At 43.2% G+C, this 18,882-nt stretch overlaps 1 protein-coding gene across 2 annotated transcripts; it reads left to right on the top strand.

Annotated features, from left to right (window-relative positions):
• The first annotated feature begins 567 nt into the window (after positions 1-567).
• MCIDAS (multiciliate differentiation and DNA synthesis associated cell cycle protein) lies at positions 568-10,902 on the top strand. 2 transcript variants are annotated; one of them, XM_083576253.1, is made up of 7 exons: positions 568-809; positions 1,386-1,461; positions 2,465-2,553; positions 4,339-4,411; positions 5,683-5,900; positions 6,926-7,036; positions 7,426-10,902. In XM_083576253.1, exons 1-7 carry the CDS (start codon positions 702-704, stop codon positions 7,849-7,851), a joined length of 1,101 nt encoding a protein of 366 aa, XP_083432379.1. In that variant the 5' UTR covers positions 568-701; the 3' UTR covers positions 7,852-10,902. The 2 variants fall into 2 exon arrangements, with proteins under 2 accessions (XP_083432379.1, XP_083432380.1); XM_083576254.1 differs by lacking the exons at positions 568-809; positions 1,386-1,461; positions 2,465-2,553 and adding an exon at positions 3,970-4,223.
• Positions 10,903-18,882: the final 7,980 nt, after the last annotated feature.

Genomic DNA, 18,882 nt, shown 5'->3' with positions numbered 1-18,882 from the left:
GCAGCATAGGAGCCAATGCCTAAGGGCCCAGGTCCCTTCAGCTCTCCAGTAAAATATTTGAGGGGGCCAGCCCTCTCCAAAGTTGATGGCCATTGCCATTCAATTTGTGTGTGTGTGTGTGTGTCTGTGCACACCATGTTATATGATCAGTTATGTAGGACGGAGCTTACCTGGGCTCCCCAATATTTTATCCCAGTTGGCACCCCTGACCAGCAGGCTGTTCTTACGTTCTGTTAGCTCCACGTGTGAAAACGGATGGTGGTGGTGGTGGTGGAGGAGGAAATAGGTGTTTTGCACATGTTCAGAGGCACCCTTCAATCTCTAGGGGTGAGAGAACCAGGGCAGACTTAGCCATGGGGAGAAGTGAATTCCCGATCGGCTCGCCTCCTGTCCCTGGAGAATTCACCCGAAGCAATTCCCCGCTCGTCGGTTGGCCGCGGCGCCAATGCCTGGCGAAAGGGCGCACTTTGGCGCGTGGGCTCCGCGCGGCGGCCTCGGCGGCGGCTGGGTCTAATCCCAGAGGGGAGAGGGCCGGGCTCCCTTGTTGCCAGGCTGGAGCGTGCCAAGGCGAAGGCGCCACCTCTGGCGCTCAATCGGCCGCCGGCCCGCCTCCCCTCGGCTCTCTCCTCCCCAGAGAGGCGGCCAGGCTCCCCTCGAAGGGCGGCTCAGATCGAGCCCAGCCAGCCGGCCGAGCAAGTGCCATGCAAAGCCGCGGCGGCAGGCAGGCCTGTGGCAGCCTGTGCCCCAACAGGGTGCAGGATCTGGCCGAGCGGCTGGGCAAAAAGCCGGGCAGTAAAGCAGAGAGAACGGTGCGTTGTTGGAAGGAGAAGGCGAGGCTGCGAAGCCCAACCGACGAGCCTCTCGCCATCTGCTCTTGGCAGAAATAAACGCCGGGGGAACCCGTCTCCCTGCCTGCAGCAGCCGTTCTGCGGCGGGAGACAGCGTTGCCCAGCGGTTAGAGCAAGCGCATTTCCCCCGCCCCCGGCCAGGAAAAAAGGCTATTCCAATATGCAACCACCACTAGAAGATGGGAACTAATAACAGCCGGGAAAGGAGTGTCTCTGAGCACGTGCAGAGCCCTCTGCCTGCAATACAACCACCAGCTGCCATCTGAAGTTAGATGGAGGTGTTTCTACTGCAAAGGGCTTAGCCCCGGCACCTTTTGTTTTAGATGCTCTGTCCACATAAGGTTGCCCTTACAACACACTCCTAAGTACCGGTACTTTTACCCAGTAGTAAGGATTCAAAGGGTTATGCCGACCTAGCCCTCTGCATGTTTACTCGGAAGTAATTCCCCAGTGGCGCTTCACTTTCTCTAAAGTAAACGTGCCCAGGAGAGAAACCTTGAAACCTTAATGCTGTTGTTTGTGATTGCTTGCCGGCAGGTGCCACGGAATATCAACCTCAGATGCAACCCAATAGCCATTTATAACGACCCACCTCCGGATTCTGTAGATCTAGGTGAGTGCGGTTTTTTAAAAAAAGTACATTTAACTACCCTCTTTCTTATCGCAGTTCGTGATGTAATGCAGGGGAAACGCAAGAGAACAGTGCTCGGAAATTGCCTCCCCTCCAGCAGGGAAAATACTGGGGCATCATAATAATTAATGTGGCGGGAGGGGGGACCTTGTTCTGAAACATGAATGAGGCGATAACAAGCATTTCATATTTGTGTCAGATTAGCGGAGGAAGTCAAGAGACGGAGGAAAATAATCACGCAGAGGTTGCCTACTTCTTTCCTTTTCTTTGATGGCGTATCTGCTTCATGCTAGTCATTTAATGGTAACTCTTCTGTGCAAGGTGGTTTGCATTTTGAATGAAAAGCTAAAGATTTGTGTTTCAGCTGACTGTGGATCTTTGGTTGGAGCTCAGTGGGTGGTATTTCACCTGGTTTTCCTCAGAGTAGACTCACTGAAATGAATGGACATGACTCATTAATCCCAATAGTTCTTCTCGGAGTACAAGTTAGTTGACTACCACCTATGCGATCGGAAGTAAGCATCCAGGGTTCAATGGAAACTACCTATCAGCTTGCAGCGACTATGTTCCTAATAGATTAAACAGTATGCTTTGTACCGCTGTTGTACGTGCGTACAGAGACAGAGTTGTTTGCTTTTTTTAACTCTCTTGGGGGCGTGGCTAAGGGAGCCCTAATGACCTCCTGCACTTTAGATTTTACAGTTACCGCAGGTGCCTTGCTTGAGAAGAGACCACTACTAAGGTTACTGCTTTAGCAATTTGTATTTCATAGAATCGTAGAACTGGAAGGGACCGTCAAAGGTCATCTAGTCCCAGGAATCGACACAACCAGAGCACTGGTTAATCTGGAATGAAATAGTCCACACACACACACACCACAGGATATGCGTTTCTATACTGACAAATCTAACATTGCATTTTTTAAAACTTCCCAGGCTCTTGCCCTTTTAAATAAACACTGACCTGCCTCCCCCCCTTTTTTTAGCGTTGTCGACCATCGATTGGCAAGACTTAGCCGACTGCACGGGCGTCTTTCAGCAGGAAGTTTCTAGAGGCGCTGCAACAACCCAGCAGGTAGCTGACAACCGTCGCCCCCTCATCCTCTTTGGTTTTTATTGACACGCTTCCCAGACCTGGGCCCGAAGCAGACGTGATGCTGTTCACCCCATTATGCGTGATGACACCTCCCCTTTTAAAGTCGAGGTTGTTCCGGATCGGGGCTATGATGGGGGAAAGAACGAGCAGCGCTGCCTCAAGACACTTTGCAAGGAGAAAATGCTCCCAGGCCCAATTCCACACGAAGAAGTCAACCAGTCTGGCAGTGGCATCATCTCTGATAGCGTCCTCTATCCCACATGGTAGCAGCAGGCCAGCATGTGTAGCACTAGCCCCTGACCCGCTCCAGGCAGCGTGTGCCACCCTAAGGGTGCCCCTTCACAACAGTAGGGCACCAGACTTTCATGGTTCACACGACCAAAGGCGATCCTCCCTAGATTGCGCCTAAAGGGGTTTATTTGGGCGCAAGTACCCCCCTTCCTGTATGGTTCATGGATGAAAGCACACTAGAATCAGGGTCTTTTCTTAAAAGGAGAGAGAGCGAGAAGCGGGAAACCTCAGTTAACAAAAATGGCGCTGTTTATAGTGGGTCCGGGGTATAGTTGAAGCGCATTCAAAGAACATGACTTGCCTCAAAGAATCCTGCGAACTGACGTTTTCCCTTCACAGAGCTACAGTTCCCTGTCAAACTACAGTTCCCAGGATTCTTTGGGATGGGGGACCAATGTGCGTTGATTGTGCTTTAAGTGTATCGTGTGGATCTGCAGTGCAGCTGCTTCCCTTGTTTTCCAGTGCTTTGCAATAAATGCCGGTTGCAGCACAGGACCAGTCCGACACATAAGCGCTGCCTTCCTTTGCAATGATGCTGCTACCTTTGGCAAGGGACGCGGACGAAGTCACTCTCACTCCGCATCATTTTTATTTTATTTTTTTGTGATAGGCTAGGAAGTAACGTCCCTTGAACACAGCTCTTTCCTAATGAATAAACGGGAGCATGATTGCGCGGTTGGGCAGTTTTATCTGGGAAGAAATCTGAGACGCCCCCCAAAAAAGAAAATAGCCACCAGACTATGTAATGTTTCAAAGCACTTTGGATGCAGCCCACAATAAAAGCAGAAGCTAGCTCATCTCTTTTAATGAATGAATCTTTATTTGCATCAGCCACCAGCCATAGCAATAAAACAAAATGCAGTACGCACAGGATAAAGGTAAAAAGTTAAACTTTTTAAGATCGCAACCCAGAAACCGGTTAAATCTGCGTGAGGACCTTTCGCAAACCCAAATTGACTGTCGGTTTAAGCGGTTGATGGGTTCTTATACTGCTAGGAATCTCCTCCTCTTTGAACCCACGCAAGGGGCGTGGCTAGTACGTCCCACCTGAAAAACTATACAGTTCAGGGTTAATTTTTGCCCGGGATTTGCGGAATGCCCCGCTCAAATGAATCTGATTGGCTGGTGAGGCTAGCCAATGAGAGTGCGCTAAAAGACGTAAAGGGAAGCCCCGGTCGCGAAGCGTGCGCTTGGGTTTTCCAGCTTATTTCTTACCCTGAACATTTCAGCAGGGATTGCTGCGCTTGCATCTCCTCCTTTAGGTGCCGCTGAGTAGATAGCGTCTCTTGCTTTCTCCTTTTGCCATGGCAGTGCAAGCTTGCCGGCTCCACTGTTCAGCATGGCCAGTGGATTTTCAGGTGCGTTTTATTAAGTGCGTACACTGAAACTGGCCGAAGAATGCGGAGCGAGAAGAACCTGAGAATCAAGAAGGTTTTTTTTTTCTAACTGTCTCGTTCCTTCTGTATATTTCAGAGCCCGTGCTTGCAACCCGAGCCCGAGTTTGATTTCCAGGAGTTTCGCGATGCCGTGGATAACTTCATATCCGGCAAGTATTGAGTCCAGTTTAAAACTGCGCCTTTCAAAGAGGAAAGGGCAGTTTTAGGACGAACGCTTAGTGTGGGGACACCTGGATTAAAAACCGGTTAAAACTTTTGGGTTTCTGCATCCTGCACGGGTCTGTTCAGAAGTAAACAGTGTATTTATTGGTGTGTTTTTTTGTCTTTTTAAAACACTTTTACCCAGTTAATCTGGGAATCCTTCTTGATTGATAAATATCTTTAAATCAGCTAAGGACTATAATCCTATTTAGTTCACAAAATACTTTTGCTCATTGATTAGGCTAAGAGTTAAACTAGGCATGATGAGAGATCTGTGATTGGATATGTTTTGCCCTCTGATGAAATAGCAAATTTAGGACACTGGAGAAAATTTAATTAGGAAAATGGTGAGAGAGGGAAGAGACTAAACTTCACTTTCTCAGTACCATGTTTCCAGTCAGATCTCACATAACCTTTCACCTATTGGAAATTCAAAACAAATAAGCTGGAGATCCAGTCATAGATCTCTCAGTGCCACAGCTAGTTTGACCCTCAGTGTGGGTTTGTGTTTAAAGATTTTAAACCCCTAGGCTGTAAACCTATACATCTCCACCTTGAAGGAAACTCAGCTGAACACAATGGAACTTATTTCTGAGTAAATACGTATCAAATTTCTGTTAGACAGCATTTTTAGGTATTTATTTAGAAAAGCATTTCTATACCATCTTATCATAAAATATAAGGGTGCTATGTGGTGTTAAAACATAAAACACAATAAAAATTAAAATGCAGGTGATAATTAAGGTGACTGACTAATGAGATTTGCTTTAAAGCACAGGCAGGCAATCTTCAGCCTCCAATGAAAAAGGCTGCTCTTGTTTCAAAAGGTTCAACTAGATGAGATGTTGGGTATCCATATTCAGAATCTGCCACAATTTGTATCAAAGTTAAAAGCAGCTGCAGGGAGTATGGAGACTGATTTGGAACTGCAGCTTGTTCCCAGTCAAACCCCACCAAAGCTGCTATTTACTGTGGGAGGGAAGGACAGGTTAAGGGAAATAATTAAAGCCCTCAGCCCAGATCACCACTCTTCCATGCAAGGGTCCTAATTAGTCTTTCAAAAAGCAAAGCAGATCTTAAACTCCTTCATGTTTTGTTTGCTGTTCGTCTAAACTTCAAAGTCACCATTCATTGTGCCAGAAGCACCTTGTGTTTGACCTGTGCATGTCAAATAAGGAGTCAATCAGCTGTATCACTTGTTTCTTATTGGTCTCCCTAGATCCATCCTCTCTGATGCCACCTCTGCTGGACTGCGCTGATTTCTCTTTCCCTGTGGATGATGGAAGATCCTTCAGCCCTTGCTTTCGTCAGTCTGCAGAGGACGATTCTGCCTCTCAGATGAATGCAGAAAACATCTCTTCCACTGAGCAGTACTGGAAAGACTTAGCAAATCAGAACCAGAAAGCTCTAGGGGATGCACTTGTGGAAAACAACCAGGTATAAAAATAAAATGAATATGGGGGAAGAAAGTTACTCTGAAGCCAGCCTGACTGGTTTCTTAGCAGGAAGCCACTTAGGACAATGACATGGATTTAAGTTGGAACAGCACACTGAGATGAAACATACTTAAATGAAAGCAAGTTGCATTGGTTTCAGTGACACTTGTGTCTAAAGAAAAACCTTAATGGGTCCTACTTGAATATGAATAGCTTTGTAAATGACTTGCAGACTGAGATGTCCATTTGTAATTCTTAAACTATTTTGGATTGGCCCTACTGCAGGGTTGCAAACTTACTTATGCTAGTAAATTTCATTCTACTCAGTGGACTGTCCTTTTGAGTAAAAACACATGGAGTTGTGGAATTTGTTCACAGAAGAAGGATCCAGGGTTTCCTTTAGCTTTCAATAAAATGTAAACAAATCCACCATCCATTATACCAAATGGAAGCAATGGTTGCTTTAATCACAGCTATTCCCAGTGAAGTGGACTTCACATCACAGATTCAAATTCTATGGAAAATGATTTTTCTGTTCACTTTGGCTGGGTTTCCCCCTCTGTAAAATTGCATTTTGCAGGACTTGCTAAGATTGTTGGAAATTATCACCTAAACACACTACAGTTGTGGCTTTTGAAATGTACTTGCAAAGTTAAATGAGTGGTGTGCTGTATAAGAATGAGAGGAGCATATTGACAAAAAATATACATTTAAACTTTCCTCTAAGGCAGTTCAGATCTGAATACAGCCGACTAGCCATTAACAGTGGCCCACCAGAGGCCTGATCAAGAAACCTTTTGACATCTGCCTGCCAGTACACAAACATTCCCCAGCAGCATTCCCTAACCTGGTGCCTTCCAGATGTTTTGGACTGCAATCACCATTAGCTCCAGCCAGCATGGCCAATGATCAGGAATGGTGGGAGTTGTAATCCAACTTCTGGAGGGCACCAGATTGGGAGAAAGCAGATCACTCTTTGTACTCCAGTGACTTTCAGAACTTCATCTCCTATTTATCTCCCGACAGCTCCAAGTGACATTGTCTCAAAAGCAGGACGAAATTGCCTCCCTGAAGGAAAGAAATATCCAACTGAAGGAACTGGCCAGCCAAGCGAAGCAGCTTGCCTCTGTGCTGGATGTAAGTACTGGAATGTCTTTCTCAATTTGGCATCTTTTCTGGCAGTTGTCTCTGCTGATCTGGAAGTCCTGCTGATGTTGTATGGGGAGAGTGGAACCTCTGTCTCTCCACTTGCCCAAGGACACATTCATTTCACCACAGGGTACCAAATAAGGTTCAGGAGCTGAACCCTGGTCATTCTATGGTGCTGTAAATCCCAGTGGGTAACTATGTCAGATCCACAATCCTATATCCTTCAGGAGTATGAGGGTTTTCAGCAGTTTATTCTGTAGGGGGTGCTGTTGGTTTAAAAAACATTACACTTGTTGATTTCCAACCTCCGCTTCCAGGTTGACATACACTCATGCATTGAATGACTTAGAGTGCTTGATATCTTTGTTTCTTGGCAGAAGCTGATGATCCCACAGTGCAAAGACAGCGCAGACCTCTCCCTTGCCAATGGCCCCAACAAGAGGAGCCTCAAGCAGGTGACCATCGCTGAGCAAGAGGAGGAGGAGATGGAAGTGAACGAAATTTTGCGGGAAATATCAGACAGATGCAATGCAGCCTTGCAGTCTGCTGATGACAAGAGAAGCCCAAAGCGCCCTCGGGGAGAGAACGAAACAATCCACATGTACGGTGCTTTCCAGGGCTTGCAGACATGCAGCAGCCACAGTTCCCTGGACCTCCGTGGCAGTGAGCTTGAGGAAGGGGTGTCCTTCACGACCGCCATCAATGAGCACTGTAACATTAGGACGCTGGCCTTCCCCCAAGGCAATGCGTTTCTGGTCAGGACAGCCACTGGGGGTCACAAGTTTAGATGGGTTCCCAGGTGATGAAAGAAGGATGCAATCAGCCAACTACACTTGCCTCTCTTTCCAGTGACTTCCTGCCAAAGAACCGCTCATCTTCCTGCGTAGTGCTGCTTCCACCAAGGCATTTCAGGTGGAGTCTACTGCTGACAGCTGACTGATGTCAACCAGAGTTGCTAATATTTAGCTGGAAGTCCAGACATCTGTTTTAAATGGACAAACACAGAGCATTCTCTGTACACACCCACACACCCACACACACCTACCTTTAAGTAAGCTGATGCCAAACTTCTTGTTACTAATCATGTTTTCTGTTTTGGATTCCTGGCCCATGATTGCACTCCAGAGAGCCAGTGTGGTGTAGTGGTTAAGAGCGGTGGACTCGTAATCTGGTGAACCGGGTTCGCGTCTCCGCTCCTCCACATGCAGCTGTTGGGTGACCTTGGGCTAGTCACACTTCTGTGAAATTTCTCAGCCTCACTCACCTCACAGAGTGTTTGTTGTGGGGGAGGAAGGGAAAGGAGGTTGTTAGCCGCTTTGAGACTCCTTAGGGTAGTGATAAAGCGGGATATCAAATCCAAACTCCTCTTCTTCTTCTTCTCCTCCTCCATAATCGGAAACCATGTCCTGTAGACTTCTGTAACATATTCACTAATCCTTGTTTGATGCCAGATGGGCCATCCAACCTCAGCGTAAAAACTTCCAGTTAAAGAGAGTCCACCACCTTCCAAGGGAGCCCATTCCACTGTCAAAGCTCTTGTTGTCAGAAAGTTCTTCTAATGCTTAGCTGGAATCTCCTTTCTTGTAACTTGAATCCATTGGCCAGGGTAGGACCTGACGAGAGGTGACTGATGAGAACTTGGAACGGACTCCCTTGGAAGGTGCTGAACTCATTTTTATTGGAAGGCCATCTGTCATGGATGCTTTAGCTGAGATTCCTGCATTGCAGGGGGTTGGACTAGATGACCCTCAGGGTCCCTTCCAACTCTACAATTCTGTGATGACATTTTGATGAGAATTCTCTCCCCGCTGCCGCCTGACCATCTACTATTGGGAATCGATGGTTTAACAGGAGCGACCTTGTTTCCTTTTCAGTGTCCCAAAGCTACTTAGGAAGCCTTAACGATTTTCATTGTCTTGGTCTAAAATACATTTTTAAGCAAGAGAGAAAATAGCTGATTTAATGTAAAAAGATCTTCCTCTATTTTCAATGTTCAGGTGTGAGTGCCCTTACTTATATAGTCAAAACAATACCATCCATGCACAAGATGGAGATATCGGCAGGCTCTAGGGAACCCTGGTGTCTGTAGAATGAAAAATGAAAATCATCCTATGCATGTTTAATCTACTCAGAAATGAGCCCCACTGAGCTCTATGGGACTTGCTTGTAGGAGAGTGTGTGTTTGGCAGGGTGGTCATGGTTGTAGCTTCAAGGTAAGCAACCATGCTGCAGAGGTTGTAGAAACTGGAAAAGAGCTAGGTTCCTTCCTCTTGCCCCCTCCCCCCTTTCCCTCAGATGCCTACTGTGCCACAAATGGCTTGCTTTGGTGTGTATATATAGGCATGTAATCAGAGATATTTCCCCCCCCCTTGTAAACTAGCCACATCAATAGACTTATTTGCAAGGCTGCTTGATGCCTGGCTCTGCTAGATGCTGCTTATAATGCACTGTAAGTTATTTTCTGTATATGTATATGCTGTAATGCTTGGGAGAATGTTCTGCATGCACAATTTCCTTCTAAGTTAACACCACAATCAAAAGCATTGAAGTACATGACCCCCTCCTCCATTTTCTTCAAAAGGTCCCTTGAGTAGACCCAGCAGCCTATCTAAATTGAGGGGTAGGGTTTGAAGAAGCCAATTTCTGATTTAAAAAGGGTGAGACTGCAGTGCTGCTATTGCTTTGAGGTATGCAGGTAGAGGGTTGGGTGTCCTCAGGGAAATCTATGAAGGATCACTATACAAGAAGTTCTCTAGCAAAATCCGAAGGTTTCAGCGGAGAAAACAGAGGAGGGATCTTTTTCAGTCTTGGTTACTAATACAGTCCATTGAGACTTCTAAACAGTCATGATAAGTTCTGTGGATCCAGAGTATATACTTATTATTATTACTGTTGTTATTGGAACAAATGTTCTTGGTTTAAGTGGCATCTTGTCTAAAATTTTGTTACCCACATTCTTTCAAACTTATCATTGAAAAATACTAAATCCAGGCATACCTTTTTCTTTTTGTGTGGAGCTAAGATGTTTGAATATAATTTTTATAATACCCAAAAGTTTACAAAACCAGGCTTTGTACACTGATATCTGTATAGTCTGCATTCCCACCCCCACCTAGAATTCCAGTGATGCTTTTGTGTCCATTATGGCTTTTGATTTCATTGTTTTTACTTCTGTGCAAGTGCTGGTGCTCATCTGAGCAAAAAGTGTAACTAGCCTGGTGACCCACTGCCTCTATACTACTTCAGCTTCATTTGAACCAGGAATGATAAATATTTCTGAGTGATATTCAGCTAAGTTTTATTCAGAGCAGACCTATTGAGATTAATGCACCTAATTTAGGCCTCATCTGCTGTAAACATATATAGCAGTATCATACCCCTTTAAACAGTCATGGCTTCCCACCTTCCCAGAAAGAATCATGGGAAGGTTAGGTTGTTTTTCGTTTCTCTTTTAATAAAAGGTTTTTCTTTTCAACAAAATATAAACAGAACATCAAGTTCCCCCAGCTCCACCCCCGGAACAGAAGACTGGGGTGTCAGATTTTGCCATAAATCTGTGTGCACAAGTTGGTGGGTGCCAGTCTTCCGAGTGTTCATTCAAATATTTTATAAACAGGTACCATATGTCAGTAAAGTCGTCCGCATCGGATTTGTTCAGGACATTTTTTGTCAGTTTTTCAGATAAGGCAATAGTCCCAACATTCTGTCACATATTGTGTGTTATGCAGGTGCCCAAGTCCTTTCTATAAGAAGTTGGGCCGCCACCAGGAGAAAAGGGATGAGTTCCTTATAAAGTAAATTGAGCCGATCTTCTTTAAATAGTGTTAATAAACCCAGGCTTGGATTACGTTGTACAACTCTACGATTCTGTGCTGATTTGTAATGTTGCTCATTTCCACATGACCACCACAAACCAACTGCCTTATATCTTCTCCCACATGTTGGTGAAGATGTTTTGTCTGTGCAACCGAATCTTAAAGGTCTTAAATACCCTCCATAAATTAACTCCTCATCTCCGCTTTACATGGTTATTCTTATTACTGAAAACACTGCTGCAACACTCATATAGCTGTGCCAGAGTATGAAATGGCTCCCACTCAGTCCACTTTGCTTAAATAAGTTGGGGCTGTTTTCTTCGCTTGCACTCTTTCCCATGGTGTCATATTGGTCCTGCTTTTGCAGTTAGACTATACGGCTTGTGTTTGCTTCCAAATCTAATCTATGGAGAAATAGCCAAAGTGGGAATACACAAACACAAACATGACCATTAACTTGCATTAGCCTTTAATGCTTTGTAGGAGGCTTGAGTGCAGCATTCCTCATAATGTTCTGTTACCCTTCAATTGTTGGATTTGGCTCTTTTCCTTAAGCTGATCACAAGTCACTGGCATCTCACTGACTTTTATTTTGCTACTTTCTCAGAAGTCTTATTTTTAAATGAAGAAGCAGGACACGTTCAGCCAACTTTGGAGAAAAGGCTCATACCATTTTGAGGTGACTTCATAACGTTAAAAGCAAGATCTCCCTTCATTTGTTCCACACATCGATTTAAACCTGGTCATGTGCCACTGTTTACATTTTCAGTACGTTTTTAGCAGGTAGCTGAAGGTAGGGAGGTCAAGAAGTGTAGCAGTTTTCTGCAATGCTGTAGTAGGTGTACCAAAAACAGCCATCAGCTGTCCCTCCTCGCACTAGACACCTGTTCAAACTCTTGTCAGCTAATGCCTACTTATTTGCAATATTTACTTCACACTCTCTTAAACAAAATCTTGGGGGGAAATCAGAAACTGTAATTTCCCTCAAGTTTATTCACACAGCTGGATCCATTTAAAGAAATAATCAGCATTAACCTTGTGGCTTAGTTGTCATGAAGTTAGAAAATGTTTTTTTAAAAACCTTTAATCAGGAGCTCACTAAATTAAAATCTCTTTGGCGGTCTTTGTCCCGGCTTTTTCTTTCTTAAGTCTGCTCAAACTGCTATTACTTTGGCTACTTGCATCCCCCCCAGCTGAATTACCATATCTGGAAACTTACAATGGTAGCTGTCGAAAGCCCTGATGGTCCAAGGCCAACTGTGCCCATTTTAGTTTATTGCTTATTTCTTTATTATTACAGTTATATCACACTTCTCCCAACCTGCCCAAGAGCTCAAGGTGGAGTACGTGGTTCTCCCCATCTTATCCTCCCAACAACCCTGTGAGGTAGGTTAAGTTGAGGAACAGCAACTGGCCCAAGGTCACCCAGGGAGCTTGAAGGGTACGTTGGGGTTTCAACCCTGCTCTCCCAGATCCTAGTCCAGCCATTATGCTATTGTCCCCAAAGAGACCTTTTTTCTCCTATTCACAATGTAAAATATTAAGTGTCAGATTTCTAGCTCACCTCACATCCTTTGAACAACTTTGCATACAGTTAATAGGAACCACAGTTCCAAAACTGGTATATAAGCTAGCCAAAGTCAAGCCAAGTCCCAATGATTTCAACAGGAGCATTAGGCAGTCATTAGGGATGAGGAAGGGGGATGCGGGTGGTGCTGTGGTCTAAATCACAGAGCCTAGGGCTTGCTGATCAGAAAGTTGGCGGTTCGAATCCCCACAACGGGGTGAGCTCCCATTGCTTGGTCCCTGCTCCTGCCCACCTAGCAGTTCGAAAGCACGTCAAAGTGCAAGTAGATGAATAGGTACCGCTCCGGCGGGAAGGTAAACGGCGTTTCCGTGCGCTGTTCTGGTTCGCCAGAAGCGGCTTAGTCATGCTGGCCACATGACCCAGAAGCTGTCTGTGGACAAATGCCGGCTCCCTCGGCCTAAAGAGCGAGATGAGCGTCGCAACCCCAGAGTCGTCTGCGACTATACCTAACGGTCAGGGGTACTTTTACCTTTACCTTTAGGGATGAGGAGCCTTTTCACAGGTTAGTGGTGGGTGGGACTATGGCCAGTGATGGGTGGGGATAAAGCCAGGAGTGTGCAGGGCTGGAGCCCAAAATAGCAGGGCACCCTCTTTTCTCTCTGTTTTTCTGTCACCTTCCGTTATCGTTTTCTTTGTGACCGTTTCTCCACTTTACCACTTGCATGAAATGAGGCTGCAGGTTCCTCACATGCTTTCATGGTAATAAGTCCTATGAAACTTAATGAGTATGCATGTATAGGATTAAACTGTTAACCCCTTGATTAGATCTCTCCGAATTGAAATCATTGGGACTTCAAAATGCTGGATGTTGACTGGATCGTCCCTTAGTATGAATTGTTCCATTCACACATTCTGGAAGAAGCTCTTGCTGCTTCCAGATGACCTGTATATTGAGCATTCACCTTATTTAATTGCACAAAGTTTGTGCATAGGTTGGATGGTGTTGCATCAAGCAAATATTATCCTAGACTTTCCACTACATTTCCCCACCACTTTCCTTGTTGCAAAAAGTTTGATTGGGGGCGGGCGGGCGAGGAGTGGCTTTGTTGTGCAAGTGCTCCACATCAGCTTGAATTTCATGATCTTGAATATATGATTGGATGCCATCCCAAAACAGTGACTTTTTGGAAATGCCCTCAGTTTCTAACATAAATAAACGTGCTGCACATTTGTGGGAAATTAAATTTGCTCCTTCACTGGGATATGAAAAATAAATTATTTACACATTTAAAATAAATACACCTATTAGGAGCCCTATAGAGACTGCAGGCTGATATTTTTGAGCACATTAGCAAGTCAAGTCAAGGAAGATGAATGAGAGGTCACAGGACCAAAACAGCTGGTTGCCTCCTCTCAACTATCAGTGACATTTCAGGTTAGTTGTGGCAGAGATGAAAGTGAGTCCACTGAGCAGAAAATAGAAGTGAGTGGGAGAAGTCTTTTTATTTTCATCAAATGAACTTTTGCATTCAAGACTGAGGGGTGCCATTCAGAGAAGGCAGTTGCTGCCCCTCAGACTTCCTCCCCCTCCAGGTTTCAAACCACTTACGATGATGATTAAATACGTATTGGTTGCTTAATAAAACAATTTTTTGTCTCAAAGCAACTTAATTTTTTTTAAAGCATACAATACCAAATTTAAATGCGCCAAAATATTTTAATTCTTTTAAAAAAAGATTTTAAAAACCAGAAGATTAAAAAGCATATGATTATTCCTCAGGAACTCTTTTATCTCAGCTTATTCTGGACTTAAAAAGCAGAATAACCACAACAGCTGTTCTTAAAAGGGGGGGGGTACCCAAGGCTAGTCATAATCAGAATAGGCCCAGGTAAATTAATGTGCATGCCTAACTTGGATTCATTCATTTCAATGGGTGCATAAGTCCGTCACCCTCTCCGACTAAATTTTATAAAAGGAAGGATGCTTACTTAATTTTCACATAAATATATATATTGTCCTTTTCTATGTGCTGACAATCTTATGCTTTCTTTTTTTACAATCATTTTTATTAGTTTTACATATAATCACATTACGTAACATCACATCCTCTTATTACGTATATCTCTTTGGCTCCATTGAGTCTAACAACTTCCCTCCCTCTCGCCTAACGGTTTACAAAATTTAATTTTACATCATCATCATTTATTTTTTTGGCATTTCCCTTCCTTTCCTGTTCTTGTTATGACATTTCTTAAAATATTACATTACTCAACCTGAATAGGAAATAATTTCATTTTACAAATCTTCAGATAACCTTGCTAGTGATGTTAATTGCTTACAGTTGTCTTTCAAATATAATATAAATTTGTTCCAGTCTTTTTGCAATGCCTGATCTCACTGGTTACAGATTCTTCTCGTCTGTTTCGCCAGTTCTGCAAAGTCCATGAGTTTCATCTGCCACTCTTCTTTTGTTGGTAATTCCTGTTGTTTCCATTTTTGGGCTAACAAAATTCTTGCCGCACTTGTAGCATATAAGAACAATTTTTTATCTTGTGTCGGTATCTCTTTACCCACTATACCTAGTAGGAAAGCTTCTGGTTTTTTAACAAAAGTGTTTTAAACATTTTCTTTAACTCATTATATATCATTTCCCAGAAAGCTTTTACCTCTTTACATGTCCACCCTTCTTTTCCTTACATTTCCAACATTCATTTTTTGTTCTATATATTTTAGCCAATTTAACTGGTGTTAAATACCGTCTATACATCATTTTCATAATATTTTCTTTAAACGTGCTGCATACAGTAAACTTAATACCTTGATTTCATAACCTCTCCCATTCTTCCAATTGTATATTGTATCCAATGTCTTTAGCCCAATGTATCATTACTGATTTTACCTCTGGCAATCTTCTGTTTTCAGTGCCTGCATTCAGGCTGCACAATTACAGCTGATTAGAAGGTTGTGCACCACCCTCTCTGCCAAGTGACCAAACTTTTTGCTATACAGAAAGAGACGGGGCAATGCGCTAGAAAGTGTGGGAAAGCACTGGCTTTGAGGCAATGTCATCTAACCTCCCTGCAAACAGATAAGAATGAATGTTCATTATACAGCCAACGTTGTCTAATCTCTCTGGAAACAAATCAGGATGAATGCTCAATAAACAGGTCATCTGGAAGTGACAAAGTGGCAACTGTGAAGTCCTAGGCTGTCTCAATCACTAAGTGGTTATATAAAACATAATCCTTTGCGGTAACTGAAGGTTTAGCCCACAACTAGAAAGGCTTTTGGCAAAAATAAATAGATATTCTTTTCAATTTATTGAACAATATACAGCTGTTTAAATAAAGAATATAAAAAACCTCAGGTTACGGCCTTAAAACAGAGATTCAGCCAAGATTACATTGTTTACTGTACCTGAGACTCACCTACAGTGGGCTGATACACTGCTTTAAGTCCGTGGTTACCACATAAGCCCAGAAAGTTTATGAATGCAAATGAATGCAGTTCCAACAATGGCTGCATGCTTAATCAAAGCACTGACGTTTAAATTGCAACCTCTGGTATGCATGCAGTTCATAAACAAAAAGTTCATTTCATTTTTCTGTTTACTTTTCTTCCTGGATGAAATAGAAACACCTATAAAAATACAAAGGGATAATAGAATTGGATCTCAGTAGCAGAACTAGACCGTGCTTTTCAATGCCTTAAGGAAGCTGGCATTCCTTCTGCTGGGAGGCAAAGTGTGCAGGAAGGAGGATTCTCAATAGCTGAAACTGAGAAAATACATGTATTTTGGATAAGTAACGTTCTCCACAATTGCTCTTTGCTGAAGGAATGCTTCGATTGTGCAAATACATTTACAGCCCTGCATTTCACGAGAAGAATGTTTTATACAACCATGACATTCATTTTGTTCGCTTCCATGCTAGTTTGCTGAGGCACTGATTTTCTGCAGTCAGCAGGAAGATGAGTGGAAACAGTGGTTCCATGTTGCACATTTTAACATTCCCTTTCATCTTTTGCCTTTTTCCTTTCCTTTTTTTTATTATTAAAGATTTTCTTGTTTTACAGAAGTATGTGTAATGTCTCTCGTATTTTTTCCATGTAACATTTTTACAAATCCGTTTCATTTGTTGAAACATTAGGGGGGATGGGGGAATCCCCAACATAGAAGCATATTACATTGCCAACCAAATACGCCATATAATCCCATATATACTCGAAGATGAGACAAAACCTAGAGAGGGACACAATTGAAAATACCTGCACCACAGCATACCCACTCCTCCCAAACAAACTAAAGAAAATTCCCACAACACTTAACAGGTACACACAGACCATGCTCAAAGCATGGAAAACAGAAATCTTTTGCCTTTTTAAGGTTCTGAATCTGAGGGCTGGGACTGTGGTGTTGTTGTTTTATCTGCAAGTCATAAGAAGAGCCTGCTGGATCAGGTCAAGGGCCCATCTAGCCTAGCATCGTGTTCTCACAGTGGCCAACCAGATGATATGGGAGATAAAACTCCACCTATTCGTGGTTCCCAGTAACTAGTGTTAAGGAGCATTCTGCCTCTGACAGTGTCATGGCCAGTAGCAACTGGCAGTCTTATCCTCCGTGAATCTGTCTAATCCTCTTTTAAAGTCAGCCACCACTTATTCTTGGGAGAGCAAATTCCATTGTTTTAAGTGAGTGAAAAATAGCCCCCCTTTTTTTGCTTGCCCTGAATCTTCCAACATTCAGCTTCGTTTTATGTCCCTGAGTTCTAATGAGAGAGAAGAAAAAGCTTTCCTCTTTTTCAAGTCTCTCTAGCAATCTTTCTGACTGGAGAACAGAGTATAAATGCTCTTAACAGCAACACTGGATTGCCTGAATACTGTTCACAAGGATATTATTTTAGAATTAAAAAAATGCCAGTGGTGCTGCACGGCAATATGTTGTTTTTATTGCATCACTCACTTTCCAGAATTCTTCATTAGACTGGAATAATGTTACTTAGGACATATCTAATTTTTTAAAATTAAAAACACACTGTTAAACACAATTCACTCCAGTGGGAGGGCATTAGGTTTAGCCATGAATTTCCCCTCTTAAAATAAATGAGACAAAGCACTTAACGTGGAAGTCCTGTTCTTGAAGAACTGCCAGTCAAAATTATAACAGAATGCTAATATAAGAGATAAAAACAAATGAAAAAACGATAGGTGTGTGACTAAAATTACAGCTCCTTACACATGCCTATTCCTATATCATTGATACCAATTAGTAAGCTGTATTCTGGTGCGCAGCTTCGTTAAAGTTCTGCTATCCCACAGGGTCAAGCACGCAGATTATGAAACATTGAATACATTGTGTACAATTAACAGGGAAATCAAACATACCAATGGAGCAGTTGCAACTTGGAAATCCCCTTGGCTGTTGGGTCCTTGTCTACATTCCGAACAATTCCCACAAGTCAAAAATTATTATGAGGAAATATTGAATGGGTCTTTGATTCATAGCCATCATTGTAGTTAATGTCAACTTTTCATATATTTGATGCTGCTGCTGCTACTAATATACATCAAACTGTCTTTGTTGGAGCAGTTCCTGGGTCATTACCACAAAAAATGTAGAGGAAATATCAATCTGCTATTTTTTCATTGACACCTAGGAAATGGTTGTGTCATGAAATTCTACTTAATATTGATCCAATGCATAGTTAGCAGAATAAAAACTTAAACATGTTGCAGGATTCCCCAAAAATAGACCAGAGGCAATTAATATTTCATCCAGCAGAGCTTTACTACCGCTCTTAACCACTACACCACACTGGCTGTGTGTTGGGATAAAGAGGTTGTTGGGATGCTAGACTTGTAGAAGGGCAGCTGATCTACCCAACGAGAAACAATGCAGGTGTAGACCCACATCCATCAGAAATGGTAGATCTGCCTTCTGAGAAGCTAGCTATGTCCATTTGTCCATTTATATGTAAGTATAAATAAAATATATAAATATAAAGCTTATTTACAGTACAGTGGTACCTCGGGTTAAGAACTTAATTCATTCTGGAGGTCCATTCTTAACCTGAAACTGTTCTTAACCTGAGGTACCACTTTAGCTAATGGGGCCTCCTGCCGCACGATTTCTGTTCTCATCATCCTGAAGCAAAGTTCTTAATGTGAGGTACTATTTCTGGGTTAGCAGAGTCTGTAACCTGAAGCGTCTCTAACCAGAGGTACTACTGTATACGCTTCCCCCAATCCCCAGAAAAAAAATTACTGCAAAGACCCATGGGGGCAACTTTTCATTTCGGTGAAAGCTAAATACAAATGAAACCTTCCCCCTGCTGCAGACCCCTCCTCCTTTTCTGCCTTACACTCAGCCTTTGTCTCCACTTTTGGTCTAAATGTCCAGCACCTCGAGCCACTTAACGTGGAGTATTTACCCTTATAGTTTAGTATCAGTTGTACCTTCCAGTGCTCTTAAATGCAAACATGTTCGCTTTAA

This window comes from Podarcis filfolensis, assembly GCF_964270895.1.
Source record: "Podarcis filfolensis genome assembly, chromosome: 11".
NCBI classification, from domain to species: Eukaryota; Metazoa; Chordata; class Lepidosauria; order Squamata; family Lacertidae; genus Podarcis; species Podarcis filfolensis.
Note: the sequence above shows the minus strand (reverse complement) of the source record. Positions and strands in the feature narration are given on the sequence as shown.

Coding starts and splice junctions, on each gene's coding strand:
- MCIDAS (XM_083576253.1), top strand. CDS start 702: ATGCAAAGCCGCGGCGGCAGGCAGGCCTGTGGCAGCCTGTGCCCCAAC. Junction 5,901..6,925: donor CACTTGTGGAAAACAACCAG/GTATAAAAATAA, acceptor ATCTCCCGACAG/CTCCAAGTGACATTGTCTCA. Junction 7,037..7,425: donor AGCTTGCCTCTGTGCTGGAT/GTAAGTACTGGA, acceptor GTTTCTTGGCAG/AAGCTGATGATCCCACAGTG.